The sequence below is a fragment of the Bos taurus genome, chromosome 13 (assembly GCF_002263795.3).
Source record: "Bos taurus isolate L1 Dominette 01449 registration number 42190680 breed Hereford chromosome 13, ARS-UCD2.0, whole genome shotgun sequence".
In the NCBI taxonomy this organism is placed as follows: domain Eukaryota; kingdom Metazoa; phylum Chordata; class Mammalia; order Artiodactyla; family Bovidae; genus Bos; species Bos taurus.
The window spans coordinates 73,744,702-73,768,884 of record NC_037340.1 but is presented as its reverse complement, the minus strand read 5'-3'; the positions used below and the strand labels follow the sequence as shown (position 1 = coordinate 73,768,884).

Below are 24,183 nucleotides of genomic sequence, written 5' to 3'. Positions count from 1 at the left end.
ACCCAAGGATCAAACCCAGGTCTCCTGCACTGCAGGCAGATTCTTTACCACTGAGCCACCAGGGAAGCCCAACGTTCATACTACCTGCCCTTTGTTGCAGGAAAATTATATTTCTATATAACCTGGCTGCGCCCTCGCCTCCTCGCAGCAGTTATCTCAGGGTTACTGAGAGGCTGCCTTGGGATTGAGTCCTAAAAATTCCCACTGAAGAACTTAACTCTCAACTCTTAGACTGTGAACATTTTTTAAGCCTACAGTGTGGCCTTCAGGACTCCAAACACAAGTAGCTGTGCTGCAGCAGAAACTAATCAACGTCCCCGCATTGTGTTAGCCCCTATTCAGTCGTTACTCCTTCCACTCATTCAACAGGGCTCCTACAGATGGCTTTTACCTCCCGCCCTCTCTTTCTTGCTTAATTGCATGCTGAAAATGATTGCCTTCTAGCTAAGGTTATACTAGGCACCTGATGTTTACTTCTCCAGGACAACACCCCCTAGCACTCCTCGCCTTTGTGAGCATTCTCCATCCAGAAAGAAGGTCTCAGAGTGATAACCTTGAGCACAACCAGAACCTGTTTCAGAACCACCTGACGCCAGCCTTAACAATCTCCATGTCTCCAGGAGGGAGGAAGAATGCAAGACTACCTCAGCTCCATCCTTATCTACAGCCCCATTTTCTAGCCTGAAACTGTATGACCCATTCCTAACTTCCAGGAAGTGAGGCACAATCTTGCAAGCGTTAACCTACTGTGGTACCCTTTGCCTGGCAAGGTAATAAAGCCACTCCTTTCTACTCTTGCAAAGCTCTGCATTTTCTGTTTGGTACAGGTGAACAGAAGCCGGGTTTTCAGCAACAGTATCTATATTATTATCCCCAAGTAGAAAGTACATCCACAGAAGGTACATAACTTGTCTGAGGTCACACAGATAGGGAATAGCAAAAGGAAAGTGAAGTCAATCAGTCGTGTCCAACTCTGCAACCCCATGGACTGTAGCATACAAGGCTCCTCCATCCATGGGATTTTCCAGGCAAGCGTACAGGAGTGGGTTGCCATTTCCTTCTCCAGTAAGCTGGAATTTAAATTCCTCTATCTCCAGTGATGAGGCTTTTAACAACTACTGAAGCACAAGTAAAGATAATCTAACACCACTGATGTCTCCCACAGAAAACTCAACAAATGGAAAAGAAAATTTATTTCATCATAATATTGGATTGGCCAGAAAGTTCATTCGGGTTTTTCCACATTATGTTATGGAGAAAGCCGAACAAACTTTCAGGCCAATCCACTTCAAGAAAATTTCCCTTTAAAAATATGTAAATTAAAAAGCATTTCATGTTCCATCTAAAGGATAAACAAAGAGGTCTTGAGGCCTTTCAGGTAGGAAGTAAAGTCATCTCTAAGGCAGGAAAACATTCAGGACACTTAACGGGGACACTCCATGGCAGAATTCCGTGGAACCAGCTCTACAGTTGTTCTTGGGAGAGAAAGTCTGATCCAGAGTTTTTTATCCCATGAAATTGTCCTTGAAGTTAAAGGCAAGAACTCCAGGCAAATAAAACGTGTAAGCCCCTTATTTTTGTAGAATTATCTATCCAACAAAATGTTTATGAGGATACCTTGTAAAGACATTTACTGCACATGGTGGAATTTCAGTGTCCACTACGCTAGCCATCAGCCACGTCCGACTACCGAGCACAGGAAGTACGACTCTGCCTTAAGTGAGATCCCAAAGACAGTACGAAGAAAAGTAAACTATCATATTACTCTTTACTACCTGTTGATTATATGTTGAAATTATACTATTTTGGATCTATTGAGTTAAATAAACTATTAATAAAACTAGTTTTACTTCTTTCTTTTTCCTCTTTAAAAAATGCTGCTACTAAAAAAAAAAATCCTGGGAATTTCCTGGCAGTCCAATGATTAAGACTCTTGGTGCTTTCACTGCTAGGAGGGACCCAGTTTCCATCACTGGATGAGGAACTAAGATTTCATGTGCCCCATAGCAAAAAAAAAAAAATGCAATTACTAGAAAATTTTTAAAGTCTCTTTGTGGTTTGCATTATATTTCTACTTCATAACACTAGGGTAGAATTTGGGGGAAGTGATTTTGCCTTTTGTTTATGCTATTAACTATAGCTTGATCTTTAAAAAGAAATATGATTTATATGAAACAATAAACTCATTATCCCAAAATTCAATAAAAGAGCTAATGAACAAAGAGCTGTGTTCTCTCTCCTGGAATGCTGAGACACTAGCTGGGAGGCTCTGGATGGGAACCAATAATAATAGAATGGAGAAGAGCTGTGCTGGGCTTTCAGGGACCACATGGTCCAGCCCACCTGTTTTACAGATAGGGAAATGGAGGTCCCCAGAGGTTCCTTCTCAGTCCAAGGTCACAGGAACTCAAGTCTGCAGTAGTTGGGGCTGAGACTACAATCCAGACGCTAGAGAAGCACCATCTTAGGGGACTTGCCCGAAGGCCTTGAAGAACTCATCCAAGGCCAACTGGCAGGGCCTCCAGTTCTTGCAGCCCACACCCCTGGCCCAAGGTGCTTCCTATTCCAAGTAACGAGAATCAAGATACTTCCTTCAGCCCTGGGGAATAGGACCCCTTCTCCCTCAGGTGCAGCTGTAAGTTCCAGCCTCCCGACCTCAGCTCAGAACTCACAGCTCCTCACACCATGAAGCTCAGCTGCCTACTTGCCCTCTGCCTCACCCCCTGCCTGGTGGGCTTAGCGAGCTCAGGAGAGACCTCAGGTGAGCTGAGGGGCTGGGAACAGGGGCCCTGAGATCATCACCTATGGGGAGGGGGGATGATGGATCCAACACGCCATCTGGTCACTTCCACCTCAGGAGGAAACAAGGACCTAGGCACAGGAAGAGGTTCCCTGTGGTCAGCATCCAGGCTCAGGAAAATCTGGGGCCAGAACTCCCAAGTGTCTCTTTGATATCGTCATCAAATTTTAATTTTTCTTAAAAAGCAATACATATATTTGTTTTAAAAAGACAAACTATATGTAAACATGTGAAGTTTAAAAAACTGGCCCCCTATTTCACACAGCCCCAATAATCCTGCTCTCCAGATTCCTACTGCCTAGAATTCTTAAGCAAGAAAAGAAACGTTGACAGTACTTTGAACAGGAAGCCAGATTTTCAGACTTGGCTGCACACGGAATTCCCGAGGTCACTCTGGTTCTCACACTCAGAAATTCTGATTTAATGGATCTGGGACGAAGCCTGGGCATCGGGACTTTTTTTTTTCCTTTCTAAGTTCCCCAAGAGGTTCTAATATTCTAACCAAGATTGAGAATTTGCTGCCCAAATAGAAGGTCTCAAATTTCTTCCTAGAATGGCCTCTTTCCTATTCTCGGTTTAAGCTTCTCCCAGTAAATCCAACAGTCAAGGTCACACACATTGAGGATTTACATAAGGGTTCCGTGGAGCTGAGTTGACTCATGTGCTTATTTGTTTGAGGGATGCTGTCCTTATTAGGGAAAGTGTCATTCTCAAAGTGCTGCTGCTGCTGCTAAGTCGCTTCAGTCGTGTCCGGCTCTGTGCGACCCCTGAGACGGCAGGCCACCAGGCTCCCCCGTCCCTGGGATTCTCCAGGCAAGAACAATGGAGTAGGTCTCAAAGTGCTACATCCCATAAAAACAGACACTGAGGTCCTGAATGTCCGAGGCAAACGGCTGAGGGAGGGTGTGTGTGTGTGAGTGTGTGCGTGTGTGCATGTTTGATAAATTATTTTGTGTGATATTCAGAGCCAGATGCGAAAGGAGGTAAAATAACAAGTGTTTCAGTAGAAGAGGCCAGTTTCTTTATTTGCTGATTACCCATGGATATTAAACATTACTCAATGTAAATATCTAAATATCTTTTTCCTAGATATAAAAAAATATGATACTTGTTCATTGGCACTCAAATACTAAAAAGGATTTTCAGGAAAAAAAATCACCTGAAATCCCACCACCCAGACATACCTGCTCAAACATATGGAAGAATAACCTTCATGCCATCATTCTATGGGCTTATATGTACATATAATATCCACAGAATCACACCAGACCTATTTTGTAATTTCATTTTATATTCAGCACAAGTTATGAGCCTCTCTTCATGTTGATATATATCATCAACACTCTGCTGTGGTGTTGGCCCACTGACCCCCTGCTGATGAACGTTTACATTTTTTCCAAATTATACTTTTTTGCCTTCATAAACAAAGCTCCAGCCAACATCTTCATGTCAAGTTATGAGAGGTTGTAAGATTCAGCATTTGGGATTTGAAATTGGATTTGGGTTTAAATCCCAAGCCTCTCTCAACTTACAGGCTTTATGATTTTGAGAAAATTAGCACTCTTCTCCAAGCCTCAGTTTCTCCATCTGTGAAGTGGGCACAGTTACACTCTTCCCATTTGATTGATTTAAGCAACGGCAAGAACAGTGAACACCTAGGAGGGCGCTTGGTGTAGAGTAGGTGCTGGGAAAAAATCAGTTCATTAAGAGGACACATCAGTGACCATTCTGTTCTTTCTTCCTTTGCAGACAATCTCAAACAAGAGGCTTCCCAGGACTTGTTCCAAACGCCCCCTGACCTGTGCCAGCTCCCCCAAGCAAGGGGCCCCTGCAAAGCTGCTTTGCTCCGATACTTCTATAACTCTACATCCAATGCTTGTGAGCCCTTTACCTATGGTGGTTGTCAGGGCAATGACAACAATTTTGAAACCACAGAGATGTGTTTGAGGATCTGCCAACCCCCTGGTGAGTCCTCTGATAGACCCAGGAAGAGGAACGGAGGTGATAGGATGCTGGGTGTGAAGGGACAGGGTGTTGGTGAGGATGCTGGCGGTGATGCAGGTGACGATGTTAATATGGAAGTTAGTGATGATGAGAATAAGGGGAATGAGATACCTGGTCACTGATGCCTGGGAGGGGCGGCAATGAGGGCACTGGCAGTGTAGACAGCAAGGCAGCGGTGGATGGTGGCACTGATAATAAAGATGAAAGGTGGGCTGATCACTGTAGCAAGCCCTTTTAAAATACCTGATGGCTGCAGGGGGCGAGGTGTCTTCCCTGGTGGTCCAGTGGCTAAGATTCCACCCTCCCAATTCAGGAGCCTGGAGTGTGATCCCTGGTCAGGGAACTAGATCCCACATGCCACAAGTGAAAGCTCTCCTGGGGCACACCTAAGATCCAGTGCCATCAAATAAATAAATAAAGCACACGGTAGCGCTGGCAGAGGTGAAGACAGCACTGTGACCTTGCAGGGTGATCCTGCTGACAGAGCTGAGGAACGCAGTTGTGGCAGTGATCTTGGTGGGAGGTGGTAGATATGAGGAGGTCCCCGGGCTGGTGGATGCTGAAGGGGTTGGGTAAGGAGTCCAGTTTGATGGCTCTGGCTCTAGGGTGCCAAAGGGCCAGCCAAGGAGGGAGCTGACCGTCATCTCCATCACAGAGACCGAGGACAAGAGCTGACGGCGACACCTGCACGTTCCCAGGCTCTGACCAAAAGCTGCCTTGGCTGCCCTTCCCGCTTGGAGGCCCTGTTCTGAGCCCATCCTGCATCCCTCCAGGACTGGGTCAATAAAGTGTTCAAAGTTGACGTGGCCTGAAGCCTTCCTACAAGGGCCCTGGGCTTGTCCTCAAAAATTGCTCACAGTCACAGGAGTGATCAAACCTGCATCGCCCCACGCCCAGCCCTCCTGGCCCTCACTGTCCTGTGTTCCCAGAATGAAGACAGGACAAAGGACAAAAGTTCCCCTTTCACCAGGGAGTCCTCAAGGAAGCCAGACTGAATGGAAATTTGGGGACCTTGGATGTCCGTCCCTGGATCCTGGCCTGCTGCTCTTTCTTACCCAGGGCTGCATGATGAGCCAGAATGTTCTTCCTGTCCAGCAGGAACCATGGCCTGGAGGAGTATGAAGGGGGTAGAAATTCGGGGAATCTTGGCCAGCTAGGGTGACTGCCCTCTCTCTCCACCAGGAGGAATACTGGAAAAAGATTTTTACAAATTTTTTTAATTGTGGTAAAACATATACAACATGCAATTTACCATTTTAACCATTTCTAAATGTGCTATTTAGTGGTATTACATATACATACGTTGTTGTATGTATATATACAGCATGATCACCTCCCACCTCCTGAACTTTTCCATCTTCCCAAACTGAAACTTTGTACCATTAAAAATTAACTCCTTTTTCTCCCTGCCCTGGGCACCACTACTCTAACTTCTGTCTCTAAGAATTTAACTACTTCAGGAACCTCGTAAGAGTAGAATCATACACTATTTTTCCTTTCATAACTGGTTTGTTTCACTTAGTGCCACGTCCTCAAGGTTTATCCATGTTGTAGCCTGTATCAAAATTTCCGTCCGTTTTGTTTGTTTGTTTTGGCTGCTCTGGGATCTTAGTTCCCTGACCAGGGATCAAACCTGTGCCCCCTTGCAAAGGAAGCTCGGGGTCCTAGCCACTGGACCACCAGGGAAGTCCCAAAATCTCCTTCCTTTTAAAGACTAAATAATACACCTGCCTGCCACTCCCAATAACTCTCTCCTCATGTCCTGCATCTGATCTAACCACTTCCTCTTGCTGGAAGGGAAACTGCTGGCCCAAAGTCAAGCAGCAATACTAGAAGCCAGAACCTGGGGTTCCCAGACCAGGTCCCTGTCCTGGCGATGTCATGGGGACAATGGTGTGCCCTTCCCACCCCACCCCTTTCACATGTCCTATTGCCTGGGAGCCAACCTAGGCCATGTGATATCACATCAGCAAGGACACACTGGGAAGCCAGCCTGGCCTGAGGCTCCAGGTGGGGACCCAAAGCCGAATGGACCCTTGGGCTTTATCCAAGGCCAAAAATGCTTATCATACATGAATAAGTATGTGTTTGAGAGAAAGAGCATTTTTTTCTTTTTTTTTTTTGGCCCACCGCATGGCATGGAATGGAACCTGCGCCCCCTGCAGGGGAATCACAGAGTCTTAACCACACAGCGGGGAAGTCTCTACTCCCTTTCGTGTTCTGAACAGCTACTCGGAGACTGAGCTCTGGAAGACAGTGAGGGTCGCCTTAACCGGGCACTGTTCCAGACACTGCAGCTACAAAATTCTGGTCCATATGGATCTTAATTATTAATGAGCAGGATATGGAAGCTACACAGTACATTACATGGTGGTGAGGGCTACCGAGAAAAACAAGGCAGGCAAGTGGTGAGCTGGAAGCTGGAGAAGCAATTTATAACCAGGGTAGCCAGGGAGACCTCTTGATAACTTGATGGTGAAGGTGGTGAAGAAGAGTTGGATTCTTCAGTTAGGTTGAAGGTAGAACAAACAGCTTTTCTGACAGGACATACTGGAGAATAAGGAGAAGGATCAAAAATGAGTCCAAGGTTTTGGGCCTGGGCAGCTGGGGAGATGAGAGCCGTCATTTGCAGAGATGAGCTGACGATGGGTGAGTATGTTTAGGGTCAGGGTGGAGATGATCAGAAGTCTGGGAGATAACTGAATTTGAGATGCCTTTAACATCCAAGTGGAGATGGCAAGTATGCAGCTGGGTAAATGACTATGGAATTCAGGGAGGAGGAAACCTAAGATATGGGGTGTCATCTTTATATAAATTATACAAGACATGGCCGTAGACGGCATTCTAGGTGCTGACTTGGCTGCAGGTATAAACTCTACTGTTCTGACTTGGCAAACACCCCACTACATGCAGGCTGCCAGGACCACTTAGCTTCAGATAAGCTACCCACCTTTTTTTAATATTTATTTTTATTTATTTAACTGCACAAGGCCTTAGGTGCAGTACATGGGATCGTCATTCTTCACTGCAGCCTGCAGGACCGCTGGTTCCAGCATGCGGGGTCTAGTTGCCTAACCAGGGATCGTATCTGAGCCCCCTGCATTGAGAGCCTGGAGTCTTAGCCACTGGACCACCAGGGAAATCCCATACTCAGCTGCACTCTTATGTCACACCCGGTGTGTTTACTGCTTGAAGTAAACTTGAGTAAAAGCATCTTGACCCAGTTGCTTTTGCCCATGGTCTGGACTAGCTCATTCACGCCACCTCTTGTCCTACACACGCAGACACATTGCTTATACATTCTAGAAGCTCTGGGAAAACCTTCAGAGGGAACCTAAACAGCCCCGTCTCTGTTAGCTGTACACCTGTCACATGTACTATATTAAAGACCCTGCACTCACACTGGTGGGGTTTCTAGAGAGCCCCTCACCTTACCCATCCCTACCTCTAGCCTCCAGACCCCAAGCCACAGTAGCCCACACCCATTCATACAATCACGTTTGTCGACTGAGCACTGACAACTTGTCCTGAGTGCAGACGCATTCAAGTGGAGGACAGCCCTGTGCCTCTAAGCTCCTAGTCTACTGGAAGTTAAAGGACAGTAACAACCAGGGAGATAAGGAATATGAAAGCTGTCCAGGGAGGGCACCCACAGCAGCTCAGTGTGTCAGGGAAGACTTCCTGGAGGAAACAACATCTCACCTGGTTTTGTCAGAGTGAACCTGGCAATTGAGGGGGACACAGTGGTTAGCAGAGCAGGGTATTCTGTTTGACGGGCAATCGACCAAAAGACGGATGGGAGAACTGGGAGAGGGAGGGGCAGACCAGTAATGTATACACTTGACAAATGCGTCAGAGGAAGAGAATGAAGGTGGGGGCAGGGCAAACACTTGCCAGAGGACTTGTTTCACAGGAATCTGGGGTTACACAGCCAGGATGTGGGCAGGGGCAGGCTTCAACCCAAGGGCTTCAAAGCCTGTGGGTGGTCTGAGGACCACCCAGAACACAAACTCCTGAGGAGCCAGATAAAAACTGAAAGGCTGGGCTCCACCCAAACTGACTGAATTCATGGGTCTGGATCCCAGGAACCTGCATTATTTCACAAGAGCCCCAAGTGGCTGCAACGCACAGTCTGGTTGGAAAATGGGCACCCAAAGCTCTTCTGTGTCTCCAGCGGCTCTCCAGCGTGGGCTCCTAAAAGGCACAGGATGATTCACTTTCATGGCTGTGGAGATGCTGACATAAACACTCCCCGTCAAACCCAGGGAGTTCTGGGAACCAGTAAGAAGAGGATGCCAGGGGCGGAGGGAAGCAGGAGAGGAGAAGGAATTTCTGGCAGGGGTGGGAGGAGGCAGGGGCCTTTGGTTGGTTGGTTGGTTGGTTGTTTTTTTGGCTGGGGAGGGGATCGGACAGGAGATCCAGTTCCGGTACCTGCCAAACACTCTCTGGCCCCAGCTCTCCCCAGGCCTCAAGGACAGGAGATAACCAACCAAGGAACCAGACACTTTTTATTCCACAACCAGTAATCTCCACCTACCACACAGTGGTACGAATATTTGAGCACATCCTATTATCCAGGCGGGCACCGTCCAACAGAACTTTCTGCAGTGGCGGGAACATTTGTCCCCATGATGTCCAGTACAGCAGCCACTAATCACCTCTGGTTACTGAGCACTTGAAATGCACTCAGTATGGATAAGGAAATGCATTTTCAATTTAAATTAAATTCAAAAGCCACATTTGACTCATGGCTACTGTCCTAAACATTGAAGCTCTAGGCCCTGGCCCAATCCAAGAGACAGTTTGGTTCAAAAGCCTCCTCGGGGGAGGGCAAGTGGCAGGAAGAGCCTTGGGGGCGTGTGGGGGACGGGGGTCAGCCACCACACCCCTCTCAAGAGAAATTGCAGCCCAACTGTGAGCACGACTCGCCTCAGAGTGGGGGGACACCTCGGGCACGCCGGATGAGGTTGGCCAGCCGCTTCACCAGGCCGCCCTTCCTGGGCTCCTCGATCTGGAAGGTGCGGGTGAGGAGGTTGTAGAAGGAGCCGTAGCACACAGCCACCACGGTGCACGTGAGGCAGACGACGTTGTAGGGCATACTGAAGTCCGGCGTGGGGAGGCTCACCAGCAGTGGCTCCGTGTAGAGCCGCACAAAGTAGCTAGAGCTGTCAGAGACTGGGAAGCTGGGGGTTGGGAGCGAACAGTGAGGCAGGACTGGCTGCTTCCCCACATCTCACCTCACCCAACCCATCCCCTCTCTCTGGCCACTTGGGCCAACGTCAGTGGGAAGCATTTTCAAAGCTTTCTTAGCCTCATAGCCTTTTAAAGCTCAATACAGATTATCTGATCAAAGGAGAGCTACGATGAGGGAGAGGAAAGGGACCCTGCCTTCACTGGGCTGCCTCTTCCTGAGCCATCTGGTCTCGGCCTACAGGTCATCTCCCCCAGGCAGCCTTCCTGGATTACCCAACACATTACTCCCCAGCAGTTCCTCTCTAGACTGTGCCCATGAGCAGGGAGGGGCAAGTCCATTTTGTCCAGTGCTGTCCACGTGGAGCTCTCTGAAGTACCCAGCATCTGATAAGTGCTCAGTTCCATATTTGTAAGAGAACCGATGAGTAAACGTCCTGCACTTCTCACCTTCTGATCTCCTAGCAGCTCTCTAGGATCATTTCATAAAGACTATACTAACAGTACAGACCACTGGGGTTTGAATTAGGACAGGGCCAATCTACTTATTACTTTGCAAACACAACCTCTAGCCCCAGGCCAGCCCGCAGGAGCCTGAACCCTGTGCAGGTGCCACCTGGACGCCAGCGGCCGGGCTCACACTTACAGGCTGTTGAAGAGGGGGCTCTCTTCCCAGTCCCCGGGTTTGGCTGCCACCACACTGGGCACGAGGGCGCTGAGGACAGATGGGCTGCAGAGAAGCAGACAGATACTCCGTGAGCTGTGTTCCTCACACTCCTCCACCAGGGAGAGTGGTGGAAAGGGTGGGCCAGGAGGGCGGGGGCGGCAGGTGAGGGGAGCCCACCTGACATAGAAGCCATGGTTGGGGTCCGGGGTGTACTCGGTCCACTTAAGCAGTGCCCGCTCAAACTGGATGGAGACCTTGGTGATGGAGCTGGCCGGCAGCTGAATCAGCATCTCCAGGAGGTGGGGCTGCATCCGGTCCTGGGCAGGCTGGTAGTGGATGTAACCTGGGGACCGACAGGGCACCCAGAGCTCTCTCCAGGGCTCAGCCCGCCTGCACCACTTGTCCCTACCTGTCCAGGCCTTGGGGCTGGGACTGGGGAGCCAAGGAGGGGGAATCTGGATCACGAAGTCAGCCAGGCCCCCGGAAGGGAGGAGGAGGGCAGGGAAGGGAAAAGGTGTTTCCAGGGCAGCTGTTCCAGGATATGCTCAACCTCTTCCATCTTCACATCATGAAAACTGGGCCACCAGACATCCAGTGCCTCCCATGATGCAACAGGGAGTCCACAGAACCACCTGGGAAGGTTTCTTGCCAAAAATATGAGACCTGAATCTAATCAAGTTTCTAAAACTAACCACTGATACTCAAGAATACACAGAGGATCGAGGAACATGTTAAACATGGGCCAACCAGAATGTAGAACATCCTATCCAACAAATGACCCACTTTTGCCAACAAGTCAATTTTTAAAAAACCACTGGGAACTGTTTTACAGATTAAAAGAGATGTAAGAGGACCACACCAATCAAGGCGGGAATAACGGGAAATGGGGGTGAAGGGAAGTGTATATGGGAACCCCGTACTTTCTGCTCAACTTTTCTGTAAACTTAAAACTGCTCTTTAAAAAGTAAGTCTATTAATCTAAAAAGAGAGAGAGAGAAACTTAGGAGCTTATCAAGCAAATATAATGTGAGCACCTTATTTTTACCCAATTCAAATCAATTATAAAGTTATTTTCAAGACCACTGGGGGAAATAGGAGTGATAACAATAGGTTACACATATTTTTAAGCCCCTTACCTGTTAGAGATGTTTAAAGGTGAATCGATATGATATGTAGGATTTGTTTTAAGATACTCCAGCAAAAAAAGTAACCAAACCAAATAAATAAAGGGAAAGATGAAACAAAAATGATGGGAAGCTGTGGAATAGAACAGAGCCTAGAAATGAACCCACACTTATATGGGCAATTAATCTATATCAAAGGAGACAAGAATACACAATGAGGAAAAGAGAGCCCTTTCAATAAATGGTGTTACAAGACAGCTATATGCAAAAGAATCAAATTGGATTATTTTCTTATACCAAATACAAAAATAAACTCAAAACGGATTAAAGACTTAAATGTAAAACCTGAAATGATGAAACTTCCAGGAGAAAATACAGGCAGTGTGCCTTTTGACCTAGCAATGTTTTGTTGCATATGTCTCCTCAGGCAAGAAAAACAAAAGTAAAAATAAACAAATGGGGTTACATCAAACTAAAAAGCTTTTGCACAGTGAAAGAAACGACCAGAAAAATGAAAAGACAGACTACTGAAAGGGAGAAGGTACTTGCAAATGATATCAATAAGGGGTTAATACGCAAAATATACAAAATATTTATACAACTCAATGTCAAAAAAGAAAGAATTGTTTAAAAAAATGGGCAGAGGATCTGAATAGACATTTTTCTAGAGAAGACATACAGATTGGCCAACAGGCAGATGAAAAAATAGTTCAACATCACTAATCGTCACAAAGGCAAATCAAAACCACAATAAGATATCACCTCACACGTCTCGGGATCATCAAAAAGACAACAAATAACAAGTGTTGGTGAGTACGCGGAGAGAAGGGAGCCCTTGTGCACTGCGTTGGAATGTAAATTGGCGCAGCCACTATCAACACCTGCAGGGAGATTCCTCAGAATTTAAAAGCAGAACTACCATTCAATCCAGCAATTCCACTCCTGGGTATTTATTCAAAGAAAACAAAAACATTAATTTGAAAAGATACTGGCACCCCAATGTTCACTGAAGCATTGTTTACAACAGCTAAGAAAACGACCTAAGCGCCCATCGATGGATGAGCAGATAAAGAAGACGTGGAATATCACTCAGCTACAAAAAAGAAGGAAATTTTGACATCTGCAACAACATGGATGAGCTAGAAAATATTAGGCTAACTGAGATAAGTCAAAGACAAATACTGTATGATATCACTTATACTGGGAATCAAAAAAAAAAAAAAGAATAAACATAACCAAACAGAAGTAGTCATAGACATAAAGAATAAGCAGGTGACTGCCCGAGGAAGAGACGGGTGGAAGGAGGAGAGAAATAGATGAGGGAGGGCAAGAGGAACAAACTTTCAGTTGCAAAATAAATGAGTCACAGGTACGAAATGTACAGTGTGGGGAATACAGTCAACAGCTATGCCTTATATTTGCATGGTGACAGATGGTAACTAGACTTATCATGATGATCATTTTGGAAAGTACAGAAACACTGAATCACTTTGCTATTACTAGGAACTAGCATAGTGTTAGAGGTCAATTATACTTCAAAAATAAACAAACTCTTAGAAAAAGAGATCACATTTGTTGTTACTAGAGGTAAGGGGTAGGGGAAAGGGAATTGGATGAAGGCAGTCAAAAGGTACAATCTTCCAGTTCTAAGACAAGATTCGGAAATGTAATGTAGAACATGATAAATATGTTAATGTTGTACATTACACATGAAAGCTGTTAAGAGAGTAAATCCTTAAGAGTTCTCATCACAAGGGAAAAAACTTTTTACTATTTCTTTAACTTTGTATCTGTATGAGATGATGGATGTTCATTAAACTTACTGCAGTCATTTCATGATAGATATAAGTCAAATGAGCATGCTGAACACCTTGAACTTATCTTGTGCTGTATGTCCATTGTATCTCAACGAAACTAGAAAAAAAATCAACAACAAAAAACGGAACATGAAGCTGGAGACTGCTGAGGCTGGGTAATGCATACACGGGAGTTCATTACTCTGTTCCATTTGGGTATGTATTTCAAATCTGCCAAAGCAAAGATAAAACAAAACAGGAACTTCCCTGGTGGTCCAGTGGTTAAGAATCCACCTGGCAATATAGGGGACACAGGTTCAATCTGGCCTGGGAAGATCCCACGTGCTACAGAACAACTAAGCCTGTGTGCCAGAACTACTTAGCCTGAGCGCTCGAGAGCCCATGCCCCACAGCTGCTGAAGCCCACATGCTGGAACCACTGAGCCCTCGCGCCTAGGGCTTGTGCTCTGCGCCAGGGAAGCCACAACAAAGAGCCCGAGCACCTCAAGATGAGCCCCCGTTCACCACACTAAAGAAAGCCTGTGCTCAGCAACGATGACTCAGTGCAGCCAAAAATAAAAATAAATAAAAAACAAAACAAAAACACCATGAAATATACAGGTGGGAGGTATGAAATAGAGATTTTCAAGGGGGTACAGATAGTGGGCTGAAAATAAGTAAAACTAGTAACCATGGGCTAGAAAATATGGGAAACCACAAAGAGGTTTAGAGAAGATTGTAAGTCTACCTGTTGGGGTTGTGCTGTAACGTCTTCCTAAGGAGTCTCCTGTGTTCCTTAGTCTCCCTCCACTCTGAAGGAAAACAAGTGCTTTTGTGCTATGCCTGGCATCTCATAGAAAGCACTCAGAAAATATTAACTCCTCCTCAGAAAAATAACAGAAAAAACAAACAAATTTTTAAAACTGCACCTCTTTACCCCACCTAAGGAAGCAAAAACACCTACTCCAGCACCTTCTTTGTATCCAATACTCTGTTTTTCTGGCTAGCCCTTTCTCCACCTGAGTCTATGAATCATCCGAAACAAAATAGAGCTCCAGGAAAGAGGAGGAAGCAAGTGAGAAAGATAAGGAAACTCCTGCCTTGATCACGTCCTAGGAAGAGTCACCAGGATTATGTGATTTAACTGCTTTGACTTTATAAACACTTGCAGATCTGGCATTGTTGAGGTCACTCTATGTCTCAAACTACTCCTGATGCCTGTGCAGACTGCAAGGTATTTCTGGAATTATCCTGAGAACTGAGGGGTTAGAGGACGAGGAGGGAGAGGGGGAGGGGTGGGGGGAGGGGCTGGCTGGGGACTCGGCGCTCACTTGGTTTGTTCTCCTTGCCCTTGGACGTGATGGTGAGCGTGTGCACGTACAGCCGCAGGTACCAGGGCACGGTGTCCAGCAGCAGCACAGGGAAGGCCCGGTATGGGTGGGTGTTGTACAGCAGCGTGCTCAGCTGCCCGCTCTGAAGCCCGTAGCCGCTCACATACCGCTGGGCATACAGGAAGGGCACCGGGGGGGCCTCTGCTGAGAAAAGCCAACAGTTAACCACTCCTTTAAAGAAAAACAAAAAGGGGGGAGGGGTCACTCCCCAAATCCACTCCCTGGGCCAGGTTCAGAGTCTCAAAGCCAGAAGGGGATGTGGAGATGCTTTGCCAGAACTGGGAAACCTGCATTCTGGAACCATCCCTGTCTTCCCCAACTCACAGCAATGACAACAGAACTACTGTTATTTAGTGAGTACTAACAAGGCCTGAGCTTTCTGCCAGTTCCAACCCAAACCAAGTGCTCTCACAATATTTCACACTTTTCCTTGGTAACACTGAACATGATTGTAACTAATTGTTTGAGGCCTGCTTCAACTACTGTATGTTAATGTTTCTCGAAATCGGGGTATTTGTGTCTTCAAAAAAAAATTTTTGTTAATTAAATGAACAAATGCACGAATGACTTCCATGTTTTCTGTTAATTATCTCATCTAACCTGTTAGGTGTACTATCCCTGTTTTCAGCATGAGACAGTGAAGTTAGGAACGTTCAAGGTCATAGAGCTTAGAAGAGATGGTGTTAGAACCAGGACGTCTGACTCCAGTTATCTGGATCTAAACACAAGCCTGTTGTCTCCTGAAGAGATGGGGCTGTGAGTCTTCCCTACAAGATGAACCTGCTGTAGCCCGTGGTGGCCGTCACAGCCCACCCTCCACCCACCATTCTCTGGGGGCCTCTTCCACTTCAGCTGGATGTTGAGGCTGCGTGAGTTGCTGACCACAGCTGCATCCAGCAGGTCGTAGACCGCATAGGTCTTCCGGGTGCCCAGGATGACGTCTTGGTATGTGGTAAGGGGGGGCGGGTACACCTCCAATGTCTCGTTGTCCTGGGGACACAAGGACAGGGCTGAGAAGCGAGCAGAGGGGCAGGCTGGCCTTGGAGGGAAGGGGCTGACATGTGTGGCTGGAGACCTCAGTACCTGGCCGTAGCTGGTAACGTCCACATAGACTCGGCTCTCCGAAGCCAAGGGGCAGGGCTCGGTGAGAGTTCGGGAGAACATCCGGAAGAGGGACCAGTCTGGGGAGGAGAGGGTGGGGATGAGCTGGGGCAGGACTAGGCCTGCTCCACACAGATGGGGCGGGGCTGGCGATGGGTGGGTGGAGATGCCAGAGCAAGGGAGCTTACCCTTCTTCCCCTGTCCAGTGACGAAGGCATCAAATACAACAGAAAGGGTCTGCCTCAGCTCCCAGGAGACGCTGGTACAGCGTGCATTCTACAAGGGCCAGACAGCAGCAGTGACGACCTACCTCCCCGCCAACCTCACAGCTCCAGGGACTGCAACCTGGACGCAATCCCTCCTCTATTCCGTATCTCCCCGTCCATCAATTTGCTACCACTCCATACTGAGCACTTGACCCTGTGCCAGCAGCATCCTGCGCATCAGTGGGATGAACCGTTGCCAACAACTGGATGAACTGATACTACAATTATTCTCATTTAACGGATGAGAAAACCAGGGAGATAAAGTGACCCACTCAAGGTCAAATCAGCTAGAAAGTGGCTGAGCTAGCAAATGTACCCACACAGCTATGGCTCATAACCACCAGGCTCCACGACAAAGATTAAGTGACGGCTTGACAGGCAACCACTAGGTTTCCTTGGTGTGTGACCAAATCCCTGGACTGTCATCATCACATCTCCCACTGACCACTGGCTCAGCCCTCGACAGACACTGGGCGATGTGCTTTACCTGCACCTTCTCACAGCCCCGGGATGGCCCCTGTCTCCCGTTCCCCAAGACTTACTCTGCAAACAGGGCGGATATGCACTGCCTGGGAGTGGTAGCTCGTGTGGAACAGGCGATCAGCCTTCAGCAGCACCGAGAGGCCTGCCTGGAAGAGGTGGCGTGAGAGGAAAGGTCAGTGCCCTGCACAGTGATGCGCCTGGGTGTGGGGCCGAGGTTATCTGTCGAGCAGGGAGGGGGCATCAGCCCACGCCATCCACTCTCTGGGGCTCCCACCCACATTCAGGTCCCTTGGGCCTCACCTTGGAGCTGCAGGGCAAGAGCTTCTTCCATGGGGTGAGGTTCTCGGTGCAGACGACCTCTCGTGGCAGCACCGCGTAGCGCAGGAAGGAGTGGTCCGTGCCTGAGGGAGACAGGAGCCTGGCTGGGGGGAGCCTTGGGGCCCTGCTCCTCAGGACCCGCACACACTCGCCAGCACCACCGCTCTCACAGTCTATGCTGGGGGAGGAGTGTGGAACAGCCTCGTCCTCGTCCCTTCGTCCCTTGTCCCTTCGGGAGAAAGCAACGCAGAGACGTCTTCCTGGGGGGTGGGGGGAGGGCCTGCCCACCCTGGAGATTTATGACCTGGCCCCGCAGAGGGAGGAGCAAGCAGAGAGGAAAGGAGGCAAAGGAGTGAGAGGGCACAGGAAGAAGGAGGGGGCCGTGGGGCAGTCTCACCATTGGCCAGCCCCAGGGGTTTGAAGGAGGCGGTGGGCGTGACCGTGTTGGTGGAGTCGATGAAGTTGAGAGAGGCGCAGAAGATCCCCGAGAGGACGTTACTGAGCTCCTTCCAGGACTCATCCACACTGGATGGAGACACAAACCCGCTCACTGTCCCGGGGCTGCGCCTGCCCCCTCGCTCAGAGCCTGCAGCTGGCTGCCAAGCCGTGAGGCCGGCCAGCTGCTGGAGCCGCAACCGCCCCCGCTGGGCCTGCAGCCCAGGTCTCCCCTATCAGCCCCTTCCTCCTCCCTCTCCTCTGAACATCCCTGCATCCCCGCCGGCCCCTGCTTAGGTGGCTCCTCTTCGCACCTCGTAGTGCCTTATGCTCCCCTTCCAGGGTGTTCCCTCCTCCAGGCAGCGTTCCCGCCCTCCTCAACCACAGCTTCCTGCCGCACTGTTGCCATTCTGACCGTCCCTGCCTTTCACGGGCCCTTCTGGGAAATGGCTGGGTGGCAACAGAACCTTGTCGTAAGCATCTTTTCTCCTCGACTAGGCTGAGAGCAACCTGAGGGCAGGGAGCAAGGCTGGGTCACCCACGTACACCCCACGCTATACAAAGTGCCCCACACCCCGGGGGCTGAGATGAGCTCACTGATCCACACTGAGTTGTGCTCTACTGGGCAAAACAACCTACTTCCCTGTGAACACCCTGGTGAGTCCTGGTTCTACCCTCAGGATGGGAAGTCTTACATCTACAAAGGCTCATGGAACAAGGGGAAATAAGCATCCTAGGACCCCAGAGAAACATCAAATTAAATTAGGTGTTTTTTTTTCTTTAGAGAAACAGCAAAACAGATTTGCTCTTTATAGAAATAATAGAATAAAAGTAGATTTGTGAACATCACCTCCACACTACAGGCAATTATGAGGGGAGACAGTGACAGCAGAGCAGTTGGGATAAAAGGCAAGGAAGCCTGAGTTCAGGCAAGAGAGGAAGCCCTGGCCAGTGTAGGGGTTTGCTCTTCATTTGATACCACTGTAGAGCTAGCCTGGGGTTTTTCAACAGTCCTGGATTCAGAGCTTTCCAACTGCTCCAATACTTATGCCTCAAATAAAGACTGCAAACTGGAAGCCTGAAAATGCTATGCAAACCATAGCCATGTTCCATTTGCTGTGCACAACATTAACCCATAGGCATTTCTTAAATTTTTAAGTCACTTGCTGATACTTAAGCTTACCAATTTTCACATTAAAATCCAGATTTCTGGAAAAAATGAGAGTATTTGACAACAGTAAGTCTCTGTTCCCACATGACAACAATCCATCGAGGCTGAGTGGCAGCTGTCCTCCCAAGCTCTCCAGCCTGCCACAGTCCCCACCACTCTCAGGTAAGGCCCTAAATTTTTTTTTAAAGTTTTTTTTTTTTTTTTAATATGGACCACTTTTAAAGTCTTTATTGAATTTGTTACAGTATTGCTTCTCTTTTATGTTTTGGTTTTTTTTAGCCATGAGGCATGTGGGTTCTTAGCTCCCCGACTAGGGATGGAACCCATACCCCTTGCATTGGAATATGAAGTCTTACCCACTGGACCACCAGGGAAGTCCCCCCCAAATTTTTAAAATTATACATACGTGCTGATTTCCCATAGTGAGATTAAGAGAATTTGGGCTTCCCAGGTGGGGCAATGGTAAAGAATCCACCTGCCAATTCAGGAGATGCAAGAGATGCAGGTTCCATCCCTGGGTCAGGAAGATCTCCTGCAGTAGGAAACGACAACCCATTCCAGTATTCTTGCCTGGAAAATCCCTTGGGCAGAGGAGCCTGGCAGGCTACAGTCCATGGGGTTGCAAAGAGTCCGATACAACTGAGTGACTGAGCACACAGGCACCTGGTCCAGTCACAGTACCTAACCCGTCCATCCCCTGCTGCTGCTGCTGCTGCTGCTAAGTCACTTCAGTTGTGTCCGACTCTGTGTGACCCCATAGACGGCAGCCCACCAGGCTCCCTGTCCCTGGGATTCTCCAGGCAAGAACACTGGAGTGGGTTGCCATTTCCTTCTCCAATGCATGAAAGTGAAAAGTGAAAGTGAAGTCGCTCAGTCATGTCCAACTCTTCGAGACCCCATGGACTGCAGCCTACCAGGCTCCTCCGTCCATGGGATTTTTCAGGCAAGAGTACTGGAGTGGGGTGCCATTGCCTTCTCCTAAAAAACAGTAATTTCTCGAATACAGAGATATGATGTCTTACAGGCCAATTCTAGCCCACATATATTTTATTTGGCTCTTGTGGCATTTTATCATTATGTGAATGAATGTCTTTAAAAGGTTGTCTGGTTTGCCACAGCTTTCTAGTGCCTTACATCCAAGTAGGCTGCAGATAACTGTTATCTATCTCGGCAGATACATGCAACCACAGGTCTGGATGTATCAGGGGAAGGAAACATATTAAGCAAAGTCAAGAATGCCACTAGGCCATAATACTTCTTACTTCCAGTGCAGCTTTACCCCCATGGAACTGCTTCCCCCAAAGGGCAGTGGTAAGATGACAACACTTGCCATGCCACGTTCCCGCCACAGCCTGCCACAGGCCTCAAGGTGGGCACTCACTCGGTGACAGTGTCTTGGAACCAAGCCCACAGCTCTGCCCCTGATGGGGCCTGCAAGAAGGGTGTCCCCCAGTATCGAGTCCTCCAGAAGCCTTGGGTTAAGGACAGGTGTAGTTCCCGGAGAGAATACTTGGAGATCAACTGCCCCAAGGCTTTGGGGAAGAGCCTATAGTGAGACACTGGAGAAGAGACAGCAGGTGAGTGATGATCCTGGAGGGAGGGCTCTCAGCCACCCCAAAGAAACAATAAATACACCCCAGCTCTGGGGTCAGAGGAATCTAAATTCCTGACCAGTCAGTCACTGACTAAGCAATGTGATCTTGGACCGGTGCCTTTATCTCTCTATATCTCCAATTTCTTCCCTGTAACCGTTCACTCAACTCAGCACCATGCCCAGCACGCAGGATAAACGGTAATTGTCAACAGCATCCTTATCAATGCTATCCACGGAAGGTGCTAACTAAAGGTTTAGAGCGGTAGCATGGCGCTGCGGAGAGACCACCGCAAAGTCAGCCCTCCCGGGGCCCCAGTTTCATCACTGGTACAATGTGATTCCTCAAAAACTGCCCCACCCTTCCACCAAGGACCCACGCCCCGGGATCAGAACTTCACCGTGGGGTCAGTGCCTGGCCCCAAGGCTGGCCTCCACCCCACTCCCAGCAGGTGCCACAGGGTTCTACCGTCAGTATCCTCTCCTCACCTCCTTCCCGCTGCAGCTCCGAATCCCAGCGCGTGCGGAACTGGAATGTGGCGGCTACGTCCCCTGAAGGCAGCGGGGTGATGACTAGCTCCTCTCGCAGGCTGTCGCGTGGGGGCTCCGCCCGGCCCCAGCCGCCCGGTCCCAGAAGCAGCAGCACCAGCAGGAAAATCCTCACGGGCGCCGCCATGCCTGCGGCTGCTTCCACCTCCCAGTGGCCCCACCCCTGCGAAAGGGCGGCCTCCAATAGGAAGAGCGGAAGATAAGTGACTTCCGGTGCTATCCCGGAAGTCGGGGTGCAGCTATCACAACGACAACCTGGATACGCCCTTCAAGACAGTGTGTGTGTAAAGCGGAGCTGACGGGGCACAACCGATTGGGGTCTGGATTGTGGACCCCTTTCCCTACGATAAAGTGCTTAGCCACGGCTGCTATTGTGCCTCCGTGAGAGTTGAAGAAGCAGACTGAAAATGGTTATTTCTTCTGCGAGGTCCCACAGCCGGGCCCCTGCCTCCAGTAGCTTCTTGTGTCTATTTGCTCGGTCCTAAGCCTAGCCAGCCCTTATGGTGCAAAACTTCCCCGCAAAACCCTCAAATAACCCTCCCGTTTATTATGAAAAATTTCAAACACACAACAAAGATGAAAGGATGAATACCTGTTAACAATGAACACCTGTTTCCCCATCACCTAGAAGCCACCATTATCATTTTACTATACTTCTCTTATTATCAGTCTAACTCCCACAATTCATCCTATGTTTTGATGCATTTCAAAGAGATTTCAGACATAAGGACACTTCTCTTTAAATAGTTTAGCGTGCACATGATTAACTAGAGTTCAATACCTGTTAACATTTTTCTTTTGATGTAAAATTTACAAACACGAATGTTCAACTCCGAAGTGCACATCCATTGAATCCAATGGATACACATATCCTATCCAGATATGCTCGTAAAACCCCTGAAAGTTGGCTAATGCCCCTTGCTAGTCGACCCCTGTGCCCCTGACTTCCAGGTGCAACCACTGTTTTGATTTTTCTCCACAAAATGGATTAATCTGTTCTAGAGTTCTGTATAAATGAAATCATCATATACTATGTACAGTTTTTTGTAAAAGACTTCTTTCATGGGAATAATGTTCTGTCGAATCATTCATAGTCTTGCATGTATCAGCAGTTTGTTTCTTTCATTGCTGTATATCATTCATACATTGACTGAATATACCATAGTTTATCTGTTCTGTCCATGTACACCTGAGCTCTTTCAAGTTTTTAGTTCTTATGAGCTAGGCTGCTATACACGTTACTTTGTAGGAATAAGCTTAACATTTCTTTTGGATAAATATTTACGAATGGTGAAAGAGAACATATGTTTAATTTTATAAGAAACTGCTAGATCTTTCTCCAGAAGGTATCATTTCATACTTGTATCAACAATGTATGAGAATTCCTATTGCTCCACATCCCAGTGAACATTTAACTTGGGGGTCTTTTTAGTTTTTACCACGAAGGTGTGTATGTAGTGGTATCTCACTGTGGTTTTAATTTGCATTTCCTTAGTGCCTAGTAATGTTGAACATCTTTTCATGTATTTGTTGGTCATTCATATATTTTCTTTTGCAAAGGATCTGTTAAAATCTTTTTCTACCTCTCCCCTTCTGTGCTGGCTTGAGTTGGAGGAGTTCCAAACAATTCTTGCTTTGGTTTTTCCACCTGCCTAATCAGGTGCACATTCATGATGGGCTTTGTAGTCTCTTGGTAAAACTCACAACCATTTTGGCTCTGAAGAGCCAAATTTGGTGTCCACCAGGTCTAGATATACCCTTGAGCAACCAGAGAGGAAGAGTCAAAAAGATGTCTTCATCTCAGTATACCCTCATTCTACCTACATCCAGTGCTCCTGACCCACTAGACATGGAACAGAAGGAAGACTTGAGCTTAGATGTGGTACAGACATGGGTTCAAATCCCCACCCCCAGCCTTTAGTCCATATGAGCATGAGCAATCTGAGTGCCACACTTCCTGCTCTGTAAATGGATGAACCTACTTTCAGGGTTATTGTAAGGATCAGAAATTAGGTGCATGTAGAATCTGGAATGGAGTAAGTGCTTAGTAACTTCTGCAAACCTTTACTCAAAGAAACTCTATGAGGTGCATACCTCTGAGTGCGTGCTAAGTCACTTCAGTCATGTCTGACTCTTTGCAACCCTATGGACTATAACCTGCCAGGCTCCTCTGTCCATGGGATTCTCCAGGCAAAAACACTGGAGTGGGTTGCCATGCCCTCCTCCAGGGGATCTTCCTGACGCAGGGACTGAACCTGCATCTCCTGCAGTTCCTGCATTGTAGGCAGATTCTCTACCCCTGAGCTACCGAGGAAGCCCACTCTATGAAGAAGGTACTATTATCTCCATGTTACAGATGAGTAAACTGAGGTACATAAACCAAGATAACTGCCTAAGATTACAATGAATCAGAACTTGAGTCCACACCACCAACTTCAAAGAAAATGTTAAGGTAATTGCAATTATGATAATGATTACTTTGTACTTCTATGCTTTGTTTTCTTTTGAAATTGCCTGTCCCAATCACTCAAGATCCAGCCACCCCCAGAGAAGACTTACCTTCTCCCTCTGGTGCTACAGCCCACTTTATATTTCCATTATCTGTGACATTGTCCCTTCCTGGAAGAACTCTTGGCCACTTTAGTATTTCTGTTGCCTAAGCAAGGAAGCTAGCACAGAGTGGGGGCTCAGTAATGTCCAGATTAACAAACAAACTTGACAACATCATAACATCATTCCACGTTGTCCCCATATTGCTGTGCTGTTCACAGTATCAAGTCTTGTGCACTCCTGGGGACTGCTGCAGTGTGAGCCGTCCAGGGAATCTTCCACTGAGATGTGGCCCCTCCACAGCACAGGATTCTATAGGGGGAGGCTGTCTTCTTCCCTCTGCTTCAGGGTCTATGACAAGCCTGTGCCACAGACAGAAGATGCCACACTGTGGTTTAGAGGCTGAAAGCTGGGCTGCTTGCCTCGGAGTTGGCACCAAGTCATCACCCCCATCTCTAAGGGCCTTCTGTGGCCACAAAAAAACAGTCGGCTGGAGATGCTGGCTCTGAGGGCCAGCCAAGGCCCTGTGGTTTGGCAGAAGAAGAGATCATTGTCCAAACAGGAAGTGGTCCTGGGGTCTCAGCTGACCCTAGATTTTCCCAGGCAGGGCTGGGGCTCATAGCAGCTGAACCGAAGGCTCCCCGTAGGCTCACTAACAATTCCACCTCGCCAGAATGCTGTAGCTCTCTCTCCCCAGCCAGGCTCCCTGCCCCCATTAGCACCGTATGCCCAGGGTTGTTGACATGT

At 47.9% G+C, this 24,183-nt stretch overlaps 2 protein-coding genes across 5 annotated transcripts; one reads left to right on the top strand and one right to left on the bottom strand.

Moving 5' to 3' along the window:
• Positions 1-2,665: 2,665 nt before the first annotated feature.
• On the top strand, positions 2,666-5,598 carry SPINT3 (serine peptidase inhibitor, Kunitz type 3). The gene is given in 3 exon segments (NM_001281915.1): positions 2,666-2,761; positions 4,550-4,765; positions 5,460-5,598. Coding segments are annotated over 3 exon segments (312 nt in total). The 5' UTR covers positions 2,666-2,685; the 3' UTR covers positions 5,480-5,598.
• Positions 3,799-21,039, bottom strand: PIGT (phosphatidylinositol glycan anchor biosynthesis class T). Of its 4 annotated transcripts, none has more exons than XM_005214534.5 (13): positions 20,827-21,039; positions 20,128-20,305; positions 17,538-17,665; positions 17,123-17,223; positions 16,882-16,968; positions 16,262-16,349; positions 16,056-16,153; positions 15,797-15,962; positions 14,913-15,116; positions 10,839-11,004; positions 10,641-10,724; positions 9,734-9,987; positions 3,799-7,354 (listed from the first exon to the last, which is right to left on the bottom strand). In XM_005214534.5, the coding sequence occupies exons 1-12, from the start codon at positions 21,011-21,013 to the stop codon at positions 9,735-9,737; spliced, it is 1,740 nt and encodes a 579-aa protein (XP_005214591.1). In that variant the 5' UTR covers positions 21,014-21,039; the 3' UTR covers positions 3,799-7,354; position 9,734. The 4 variants fall into 4 exon arrangements, with proteins under 4 accessions (XP_005214591.1, XP_024856131.1, NP_001179925.1 ...); XM_025000363.2 differs by having other exon boundaries at positions 14,913-15,113; NM_001192996.2 differs by lacking the exon at positions 3,799-7,354 and having other exon boundaries at positions 9,294-9,987; positions 14,913-15,113; positions 20,827-21,036.
• Between the last annotated feature and the right edge of the window lie 3,144 nt (positions 21,040-24,183).

Excerpts from the sequence above, each read along its gene's own strand:
- PIGT (XM_005214534.5), bottom strand. The coding sequence starts at position 21,013 with ATGGCGGCGCCCGTGAGGATTTTCCTGCTGGTGCTGCTGCTTCTGGGA. Across the intron at positions 16,350-16,881 it reads ATATCCGCCCTGTTTGCAGA|AATGCACGCTGTACCAGCGT; the intron begins GTAAGTCTTGGG and ends TGGCCCTTGTAG. Across the intron at positions 9,988-10,640 it reads AGCCCCCTCTTCAACAGCCT|CTTCCCAGTCTCTGACAGCT; the intron begins GTAAGTGTGAGC and ends CCCAACCCCCAG.